Consider the following 11604-nt stretch of genomic DNA (forward strand, 5'->3'; position numbering starts at 1 on the left):
AAATCGGACCACCATTTTTTTTAATTCATGTGCCATTCGATTCGACAACAGAGACCCATTTGTTATATATCGTGAATGCGCATTCGACGATGAACCTTGCTCCAGAAATTACACTCAAGTTTTATTATCTAAACCGAATTATTGATAATAACTAATTAAGTAACTTAGAACTATTTTTTGCTCTTATTCATTTAAATAATTTATTTTATCATTTGGTTTACTTTTATTTATTAAAACGAATTTAGAATAAGTTTGCTTTGTTTTGATCCTGACTCGCGGGAGAAGCGCACATGCACTCACAAACACATAAACTTATAAAAAATCTGTGAGCTTGTATGTTGACCTCACTCGGCCCCACCCATTTTCGTACGGAAGTTTCATGACGTGCTACAGGACCACCATATATTTTCAGGCTTGCGTTCTCGCAGATGTTGCTTGCATCTTCAATTGATCTATAGCTTTTCTAGCAGAAAGCAATCACAGCTTTCCTTTTATTTCGATGTAATTCCTCCTATACAATAATTTACTTAATATAGATCATAAATAGGCAGCCTGCTACATATCTTAGCTTAACAAATAGCATATCTCCTCTCATATTGTATTTATATTCCTACTTTAGCTGAATAAGAAGAAGAATTGTAGCTGATTTGAAACGAAATGAAAAATTAATAATCCCTTGCTTTCCTGCAAGTTAAGTAACTGAATTCTTCAATACGAAGATACTATGTCTTCTTCATCTTTCGACGACTTTCATTTTGTATATGTTCTTCTTAGAACATGAATAATAACGTGGATTGCAATTCAATGATAATCAGAGAACTAATAACGGGAATATAATCCAAGGAGCGGAAGTGTACAGCTTAGGTGCATTCGAAGACTTCTTTATGTGATCACATCACCTACGCACTTTTCTATTTCCTGTCTGATCATCAGTTAGCATACTGCGCAACATGGTTCCACTGCATAACCTCGCAATTATGGTTTGACTGTAAAAGACACAATAACGCGACAAGCCTGTGTCTTTCAAGAATACCTCGCGTTCTCGTGTTCTACTAGTACTCGTGCTTCATTATAAGAAAAGTTTGTTTGTCGTCCTTTTCTGGTAATTACTGTCCCGACTAAAGTATTCAGATTTACGTGCTCGAAGAAAGAAAACAGCATTTGAATGATTAATAAAGGTTCATTGTCCATAAATTTAATCGAACTAAACATTTTAAATGTTAATATTTTTAATTATCTTTGAATGAGTGAAACCTTTAACATACGCAAAAGATTTTGAAAAGAGTTAGGAAACTTCTATTTATTCCTTATGTTTCCTTTCCACTATTTAGCTGAAATCGAAATCTCCGCTGAGAACTGCAGCTCCCCCACGACAGTGTTGCATTCCGTTAGGGTCAATAATTGTCCACTCATTATTGTTTATGTTAAAGCGTTCCACACTTGTAACAAACTGTGAGTTAAGTTCTTCACCGCCCAATACATAAATGTTTTTTGCGGCAATCACAGCCGAGAAACCAATCCTATTGGACAACATTTGGGGCATGGGTTCCCACTTATTCGATCGTATGTCGAGCCGTTTACAATCGTTCTTTCCAATAGCAAACAATGCTCGATCATATGAAACGAGCTCATATTGAGCAGATCTTGCTGGCATCACGTTTAAAATACACCACTTGTCATCTCTCGGGTCAAAGCGAAAAAGGGCATTTTTGCCATTAGTTTCCCGAGTCAGACTGTATAGGCTATTTTCTTCCACTGTTGCCCGATTGAAAAGTCCGACTGTTACAGGTATATTCTTACACAAGTACCATTTGTTTGTTGCAGAATGATAGCTCTCGACTGTGGAAGTGCAGTATCCACCAACAACGTAAATCAAATCATTATATGTGCAAATGCCAAAACCATGTCGAGTATTATTCATAGGTGCGACGTAAATCCACCGCTTACAGACAGAGTCATAACATTCAGCGGTGTTCAAAGCACCCCTATTAAATCCACCCACTGAATAAATACCATTGTGTACGGAGACCAAGGAATTACAAAATCTATTTTCATTCATACATGAGATAGAAACCAGGCACTTCTTCGAAATGTCGTACATTTTGCATTCTTTTATGCCCGTCACAAGGTCCATTGTGCCGCCGCCCAACAACACATGTAAGTTTTCGTTGCGATGTTTTGTTTCTGCTTGGCATTTTTCATGTAGTTGAGTAACTTTCGTTAACTGATAAGCTAAGGCTTCAATTAAGAATTTATTGCATTTTTCATCTTCTGTAAGCAGAGGTTCACCAACAATGTGATCTCTCAAGAATTTCGGGCTGACAAGAGGTAAACGTATCTGACTCATAAGCACAGCGAGATGAACTTTTCTCTTCCCTAGGTCGTATTTGACCCAATTTATCGCGGCCTTATAAGCAATGTCTTCAGGTTTGACCAAGTGTTGCCCGACCTTTATCAATTCCTTGATCTGAAAACAATGTTTTAAAAAGTTAAGAGTAAATCTGAGGTGAAATCGAAAACAAAATAAACTTATATTCATAACATCGGTTGGGTTGAGATGTAAAAGTTTCTAATTTCAACTCCCAGTATTTGTTTCTCTATTCAACTCGTTTGTAGGACTCTTTAGAAACTAGATAAAAATAGCATGAAACTGTCAAAAGACTATACAACACGTTAAGAAGGCGAGGGTCTTGATAGACATACCCTCTGCTCTTAATTCGAAGTTGTAAGTAGCGCAACAACGCAGAAGACCTCACGTGAAAAAGACGCTTTCATCCCATGCGATATATACAAAAGATTTAGAAGCGTTATTCGTAACGTGATTACAACCAAGAAAACTGGATCGTTAATCGCTATCAAGCTTAGTAAAGTTATATTTGGATCATAGAGATACCATGGTGGATGGACAGAATAACACACAAAGTAACAATCACTTGGCTGCTTTTATAAATTATTGTTAAAACACACAACTACACACATTTTATGTGTGGAAAGAGGGGATGGGAAGTAATCACAATACGATGGAACAATTATCAGAGAAACCCCGAAAATGTTCAGACTTCTTCTCTGCAATCTTTTTGCATAAATACCTTAATCACATTCCAATTTCCGGCATTCAACTTTGCGGCTAACATATGCTAACGCTATCGTAAGAACCCTCATCAATAATTCAGTTTTCCAAAAATTCTTTTTAATTTTGTATTCTGATCAACACAGGTGACATTAAATAAAAATCATTGCAAGTAATTTAGCTTAGAGTAGACCCATGGACCTATACATTAATAAAATATTAAAGACCGAATTATTCATTTACATAATAATCTCAATCGCAGTCGTGCGTTCGATAATTTTTATGATTGATTTATTTAAATACCTCGTCAAATGACAAGAACTGTAGATGCTCTTCGGCAACTAAATCATCGAAATTATCCAAAATATATTTATGGCTAACGCACTGCAAGTCTTTGCAAGAATGCATATCTGGAAGAGAATAAAACCTTTTTAGTTGAGCTATATCTGCGAAAATTCTGTTATGCTCTTACCTGCGAGTTTCCGCACTCGAAAACAATTTTCCCCGTTCAAGTTGCTTTTGAGGAATTGGATACATTGCTCTTTCACCCAAACGATCTGAAATAAGTCCGATGCAGACAATACCGCTTCGACGTTACCTGCAGTAAGCGTGATTATCCCGGTATAGATATAGTCGACCAGTGCCTTAATGGCAACTACGTCCACATCCTGCAACTTGGCAGTCCGTTCCTTCCTCTCCTTCATATCAGCTATAAAAGCAAATATTCAAAGGTTTTACTGATGTCCTCTTTGGCAGTTTCCGCGAATTAATTACCTTCAAACATCGCGGCGAAGTAATCAGAAGCAATAGCGAGTGCAAGTTTGTGCACGTAGATGAGCTCACCATCTACGTCCAGAGAAAAATCAAAGAGCTGTAGGATAGAGTGATGAAGTATTAGTTTTAACGCGTGGCGGATTGAACAGTTTTCCGCTTACCTTCTGATTGACACGCATTTTGGTCAACCCGTCGAGGTAAGTCTTCCCATAATCGAGGTTCTTGCATTTTTTCGGGCAGAGGCACTGCACCTGATTTACAGTTTTAGCGGCCATACTCTTGGATAAATACTGAAAGGAACCACAAAAATAAAAACTGTTAACATATTGTTAGCAATAGTCCGAGCCTCATAAGCCGCGCATAGATTTCAACGCACAAATCTAAAAACTAATGGACGGATGCAAGTTCGTTATGAATTATCATTATTCGCTACCATAACCCGCACATACGTGGCGATGCTTTAGCATTTAACACAAAAATTTTCGATACAAAACTACTCGTATCTGTAGTCTGCACACCAAACGCACGACATGCGGCCTATAACCTACTAGACGATCAAAGAATTGTCTATGCCGTGTGGAACTTCGCTAATACTTCAATCTTTGTTTTAGCACCAACATGTCCTCTTAAACAATGTCGACTGGACTTTCATTTATTTAAACATAAGATTGTATCAAAGTCTCCTCATACGCACCTCTTAAATTGTTCTTAACGAACGATGATGTGAAATGAATTCTATTTAGAACCTTTTTTTTTAACGACCACGGATTTCTTAAAAATCGCTCTTCCTTAAAAGCAAATTTTGCTCTTAAAACAGAACGAATTACGACAGGTATAATCAACTGAATTTTGACATAGTAAATCGAAATTTGTTCTCTCCTTTTATCTTAGCGTTGCCACATTCCCAACTATCAGTCATGACAAACTATGTTACCATACGAAAATACGAAAACAAAGCGAAAAGTGCGAAGAGATAAGAAATATGAATAAATTGGTGTGACATATGTAGTATATAAGGGAGCTTGATGCGGATTTTTATCTTTTCACTAATTTTTATTTAGCTCATGTCTTTTCAGTGTTTTTGCTAAAACTGGTTATCGCGGATACCGGATGTGCTTCTGTTTCCTTTATATACAATAAAAAAATAAATCAATTGACATTTTCCTTTAGTAGTTTCCAACGTTTTTCCAGTGAGTCGTCTTTTTCCAAATTATTAATTAATAGACAACCATAAGGCATAATGGCCCCGGAACTGACAGATATAAACTCAAATAGATTTCGTCTATTAGCGGACATATCCGCCAAAGAAAAAAAATTTTAAAATCGGATATTCCGGTGTTTCCAATCGGTAACACCACTCCTATTGGCAAAAAATATGTTGTGATTTCTCTAACTGATCCTTCCATAACAATATCACAAATCAGTGCCTTTGCTATAAAAAAGACCTAGGTAGCTTTACGACGTATACAGACTCTATCCCGTTTCTACGCGATTGTAATTTACTTGTCCTCGCTGGGAACCCGCGCACAAACTCAGTTAGAGGCGTAATTTATGCCCTGTGCTTAAAGCATGCTCCCGAAGATGAAATAGTTCGCGAAATGTGTAATCAGGGAGTGACTGAACTCTATAAATTTATTAAATTAAACGACGACGGAAAAACCCACTCTCCTACAGGAAGGATTATCGCTACAGGTTACCGCAAACTATTAATGTGGCTCGCCATAAATGTAAAGTGTCACTCTACATTCCAAATCCCATGAAGTGCAAAAACTGCCAACGCCTGGATCATGCGACAAAAAAATGCACCAGTCCTGCAGCTTGTGCTAACTATGTTCCTCACATGCTGAAAGCTGTAACTGTAGTTTCTGCTCAAATTGCAATGATCAGCATTCGGCGTTAGACAAACAATGCCCACGTTTTATACAAATGCATGAAATTCTAAAAATCAAAACAGAAAATTACTGTAGCACGGGCGAAGCGCGACGCAAGTACTAGGAAATAAGTCCATCTGGAACCCAAACAACTAACAAAAGTAATACCTACGCTGCTGTCGCCTCGCAAATCGGACCTAATAAGCATTCAACTCCAACTTCTTCCAACGAAAAACCTGTTCTACCATCGACCGAAAGTTATATTGTGAAACCAGTTCCACCACCCGCTAAAGATAATATTGAAAAAATTAACACAACAACAAATATTGAGAAAACTAAAACAACAATACGTATCCTAAATCTAATAAACTAAATTCCCCAGAATCAACAGCGCTCAAGTCTAGTCAAAAAACTACAAGTTCTAATGAATCCAATCTTTCATACCTTGATCAACCTTCAATTTCAAATTATTTACGTGCGCCCACTCGTTGCACTTCAAATGTGCGCAACCAACTAAATACAGATTATTCTGCTGGTAAGAACAAATTATTCACGCAAAATTCCTATAGCGACCTTCTCGACGGCGACGCTGACAAGTCAACGTAACCCACCTACTATACCGTTTCTATGTCACTACAATTAAATAAAGTTTTTAAAATTCTACAATGGAACATTAAGGGATGTATTAAGAATTTTGATTAACTCCGTGCACTTATAAGTGATTTTTATTCAACCTTTATATCCATTCAAGATAAAATTCATATTCCAAGCAAGGAGTTGGCGTTTTTATAAAATCAAATATACCTCACAGGCGCGTAAATTTAAACTCATACATACATAGCGATACAAATAACCTTAAACTTAAAATTTACAGTGCTTTCGCTCTATATCCCACCTTTGCAATCATTTTCTCAGCAAGAACTCTACAATTTATTCTCCGTTCTTTCCTCCCTATTAATTATATGGGACGACTTTAACAGCTGCAATTTCATCTAGGGCTTAACAGTGAACAATACCCGTGGTACTGTTTTAGAAAAGGCCTTAATTCAAAGCAATCTCTGCATTTTAAATGTTGGAAAACAAACGCACTTTTGAAATTATCACATCTTTTCACATATTGATTTAACATGTTGCTCTTCGACACTTCTTCCTTTGGTTTCCTGGTCTATTTCTGATAATCTACATACTAGTGATGACTTTCCTTCCAAAGTCCTCTGTTACTCCAGCAAAACAGACCAAATTCCTCCTAGATAAAACGCACTGGATGAGTTACTCCAAACAGGCCGAGTCATTTCTGAATTCAAGGCCATTTAGCGGGAACTCCAACCATCATGCTGCTATTATCCAATCCAACAGCTTTCTTAAACGAGCTAAGCTTCCTTAGTGGAACAGCACGTTTTTGAGGAAAAACAAAGCGGATCTGTGGCACCACTTTAAAAGATGTCCTGATCACATTTACTTGTTATTATACAAAAAGGCCAACGCTCTAGTGAGGAAGGAATTACGAAAATCAAAGGCATTTAGTTTCGAACTTTTTTCGAAAAGAATGCGCAAAAATTCATTAATGAAAGTTGTCTGGGAAACAATCAGCAGACTCAACGGGACTTCAAATGTGAACGAAATTTCTGCCATCTGTACTCCCAATGGAATTTTCACTGACGCACATAATATTTCTAAATTCTTTGGACAAATGCGGTGCAAATACTCCTCTGACAGCAACTTTTCCAGTGCTTTCATCGAAAATAAAAAGACTCCAATTTCTTTTTCAAATGCTATTGACAGATTTGCCATGCCCCTGGAAAATTGCATGTCTAGCTTAGAACCTGAAAGTTGCCTCCCCAAATCGAAGGGAAGGACATATGGGCTAATTAGCATCTCATACCAACTGATTAGTGCTCTGTCTAATTCAAATAAAAAGAAATTATTGGACCTGCATAATGTGGCATATACACTACATGTGGAAACAGCAGTTGTTCCAATTCCTAAGTCAAAAAATGTAAAATAGTTCCCAAGCTTCTTAATTCAAACAAATCTATATTGGAGACCCAATCTGATAGCTGAAAAAACCAAAGTAATGGAGAGTAACGGTTGGAATTTTTTATCCACAGACGGCTCAAAATGTCCTGGTCTGCCACCTGCTTGTGCCGTGGTAGATGCTTCAGGACTGGTTCTTCTCAATCACATATTTCACGAAAGTACTTCAACTTTCATAACCGAAGCCAGAGCTATCCTTCACGCTGCCAACCTTGCCGATAAAAACAAACTCAAAACCGTCATTGTTACCGACAGTTTATCTGTATTACAAACTATTCGGAATACTTCGACTTCGAGATGGAGCACCGTCAACAAATTAAGAAATCTCATTACAACACCCGATGGAAAAATTAAAATGTTATGGGTACCTAGTCACATCGGTTTATTGGGAAATGAACAAGCTAATCGAACGGCGAAGAGTGCTGCTTCTGCACCTATAATTGTGGATTATATCATGGAAAAGTTGGATCTTCAAAGATACACTGGACGAAAACTTAAAGAGAAAATTACAAAAGGAAATCTACAATACAATCATCAGCACTACTCTTCTATTAACTTTCAGCTAACTCCACCTTTAAATCCAACGAATGTTGAGAAAATCAAGATCCAAACTTTTTCGCCGAATTCGCCTGGATCATACCATTGCAACTCGCCAATGGATCTTGAAGAAGTCTTTCTCCCCAATCTGAAATTGTGGACACATTCTCATTATAAAGCGCATTCTCTGTGATTACCCTAACATTTCCTCGGCTAGTATTGCATTTGGAACGATTAATCCTATGGACATTCGACAATCAGCTACAGATCAGAATATATGTTTATTAAAACTACTAAGCTCAATATCTTAAGTGCTTTATTAAATTAGAGCCGATAGCCTGTGTTGCTGGTGCTCAATGTCTTGTTTTAGTCTAAGAATTTATTTCATTAGCCTAAAATTATAATAATAATAATAAAACGTTCATTGTTTTACCAGATGCAATCATTAATCCTGACATATTTTTACGAAAAAAAATAGATACTTATCCCAAAAGGTTTGTATAGTATAGTGGCCTATCCCTGGCTACAAATTTATGATAGCTTTCTGCCGGAACATGTTTTTCCTATTGAAGGAACAAATTGATTTTTTGAGATCATACGCATTTCTTATCTTTTAACTACCGTCATAAGAATGAAAACGTTGCTCAGGCAAATAGGCGTTTAGGCTGTGTAACCAAATCATTTACTTCAATTTGAATCTGATACGATTACGATACCAAGAAGAAGGGAGAAAACAGATTAACATCGTCTACGTACATTAAGATATGGGTGAATTTAATCACCGAGGGGAGATCACTAATGTACAGAATAAATAAACGGGGCTCCAAAGTCGGGAATTAATCAGAAGGAGGTAACGGGAGGCCACCAATCACTCAGATGATATCACATACAAGTGCAAAACGGTGAGGGGCAACAAGAAGTAAGAAAAGAGGAAAAAGAAGGGAAAGCCCGCCATATTGTGAAAGCTTGCCCAAGTCGGTAACTGTTATAGTTTCAGCGACAGAGCACCTTGTATATCTACCACGGACCATATTCTACCGCACTGAGATTTGACTTCGCGAGCAAGGAGCCGTCACTTGTTATGTTTGCCAACAAGTGTGCTCTACCGCACCGGACTGCCAATCGCATTATCTGTGATCAAGTATGCCATACTTGGTCGAGATGGGAGTCCGCGGACAGTGACTTGATAGTCGCGATTGTCATCCACTCAACAGTTCATGTAGACAATGCAGACAGAATTTCCTTTCGTAGCAGTTAATGGGTTCCGGATGAGTTTTGCAACATAACGTCGCGTCTTACCAGGATGGAAAGTCAATCTATATTACGCCTTTTTCCTTTCATGGCGGCTAAGGTGAGGGCGAACTGCACAAAAAATTTTAAAGAAGAATTTTTCGCCCGCTGGACACATCCCGCTATCTAAATCCTGTAGATATTTTACCAAGGAATAAAAAAGATAGGTAGATAAGGGAATCCAAAGTACAAAGAAACGGCAAACAAAGGGGTGGAAAGGATGAAGAAGGGGTAGGCACAAGGATTCTAAAGAGAAATGTTTTTGCGATGTCTTTTTGGCCTTAATAAAGACATCGAGTACAAGGTAGATAAGCGAATATCATAAGTATCGCAAACTTATAACCGAACATAAACTGTAAGAACAGTGTGGAAACATGCTTTTGCTTTTACTAAGTTACTACAAGCAATGTCATAATCAAAAAAGACCAAAGCAGATAACTGTTTAAAAGAACGCAGGCAACTCGAGGTCAGAGGGAAAAGAAAAGAAAATCACACATTAATACTGACTAATTCTCTCTATTGTCAAACCAACATTTACTACTTCTTAAGCATTTATAAGCAGCAGTTTGTTTAAAGTCCAAAAGTACTGCCACTTTTCCCTTTCCTGTTGTCATGTATTATGCTTGTGTATGTGCGTAGCCTTGTTTTTCTTGCTTTTATTCACGCATTGTTTTTGCCGACATTTCCTTTTCGATTACGCTTTCGCCACTATATCAAATGGCAACTGCTTCCCATTGCATCCGAATAACAATTGCAAAAACCTCTTAGTACTGTCGATGTAACATATTATAAAACAAACGAGAATGTTATAGTCGGACAAAACCGACCCTTAAATACTTTACACCACATTGTCTGACACAATTCTTATTTTTAATATAGAACACAAAAATTAAACTTTTCGTGTTCGTATATATGGAGAAGCGGGCAAGCAAGTAAAGCAAGTTTAATCCTTGCCTCGGACAGGATCCAAAAATAGGCGTAGATGTTTCAAATTTTGTGGAGTCCATTTTTGTATAAAATTACTATTATGGGTCAATTTTCATAATAACATATTAAAATTTAGACTTCTTTGCCCTAAAAAACAAAAATTTTCGTATAAATCTTTATGAAGGGTAGGCGTGGGTGATCCAAATTTGGTACAGTGCAATTTTTTGTCTTAAATTATTATTATGATATGACTTTCCTCATGTACCATTGAAAATAATACCTTTTTGCCATATGAACTTCAGTTTTCGTTTTGTGAGAGGAGGTTATGCCGAAGTACTACTACTTAGCCACGTTTGCCGAGAAATTTTGAAAATTGAAATTTTTTTCGCATATAACAACTTTTCATAATAGCGCGAGATATGGTGAGTGGTCGAAAAAGTGAATCGACCCAAACCATTTTCAACAGCGTCCATCCTTAAGTCAAAACATGTCACTGTAACAAATTTTGTCAAAATACCGACCCGTAGTTTGATCACAAATTTACATGGACAGTAATTAGACGACAGACGGACGGATAGGCTTAGATCAATTCAGATTATGATTCTGAATCGATCGGTTTAATGAAAAGTGGGTCTACCATAAGCTCTTCTGCATGTTACGTAAGTCGCCACCTTTAGTTGATTTCACAAATTCTTCTTCATATCTATTATCAAAACATAGAGTTACATTCCCCTCCCCCCTCCCATCATATAATTATAGATATGGACACCATTAACCATGCGATGGCATGTCAAATATACGCCTTTCTTTTAACAAGTCCATATTTCTAAAAAAGAAGACACAATTATTCAATTATGTACTTTTTATACCGATCACCGGGGGATACAGTGTAAATTCATTTGTGGAAATCTTTACATTTTTTTATACTCGTTCACAAAGGATGAGAGTTATATTCAATTTTCAAAACGTTTGCAACATTCAGAAGGAAGATTCCAAGACACAGTTAGGTATATATATATCATCAGCATCAAATTCTCAACAGTATTATACAAATACATAGGTCCCACATTCATATTAAACATAGTATATTCATATAAACAT

General features: G+C 37.0%; 1 protein-coding gene across 1 annotated transcript; it reads right to left on the minus strand.

Annotated features, from left to right (window-relative positions):
- Positions 1 to 1327: 1327 nt before the first annotated feature.
- On the minus strand, positions 1328 to 4446 carry LOC119640055 (kelch-like protein diablo). The gene is made up of 6 exons (XM_038037830.1): positions 4439 to 4446; positions 4006 to 4134; positions 3845 to 3941; positions 3543 to 3779; positions 3374 to 3480; positions 1328 to 2467 (listed from the first exon to the last, which is right to left on the minus strand). Exons 2-6 carry the CDS (start codon positions 4117 to 4119, stop codon positions 1328 to 1330), a joined length of 1695 nt encoding a protein of 564 aa, XP_037893758.1. The 5' UTR covers positions 4120 to 4134; positions 4439 to 4446.
- Positions 4447 to 11604: the final 7158 nt, after the last annotated feature.

Source organism: Glossina fuscipes, unplaced genomic scaffold, assembly GCF_014805625.2.
Source record: "Glossina fuscipes isolate IAEA_lab_2018 unplaced genomic scaffold, Yale_Gfus_2 114, whole genome shotgun sequence".
NCBI classification, from domain to species: Eukaryota; Metazoa; Arthropoda; class Insecta; order Diptera; family Glossinidae; genus Glossina; species Glossina fuscipes.

Bases quoted from the DNA above. Each gene is read 5' to 3' on its own strand.
- LOC119640055 (XM_038037830.1), bottom strand. From the start codon at position 4,119: ATGGCCGCTAAAACTGTAAATCAGGTGCAGTGCCTCTGCCCGAAAAAA. The intron at 3,780-3,844 runs GTAATTAATTCG...TTGCTTTTATAG, and splicing joins CTTCGCCGCGATGTTTGAAG to CTGATATGAAGGAGAGGAAG. The intron at 3,481-3,542 runs GTAAGAGCATAA...ATTCTCTTCCAG, and splicing joins TCGAGTGCGGAAACTCGCAG to ATATGCATTCTTGCAAAGAC.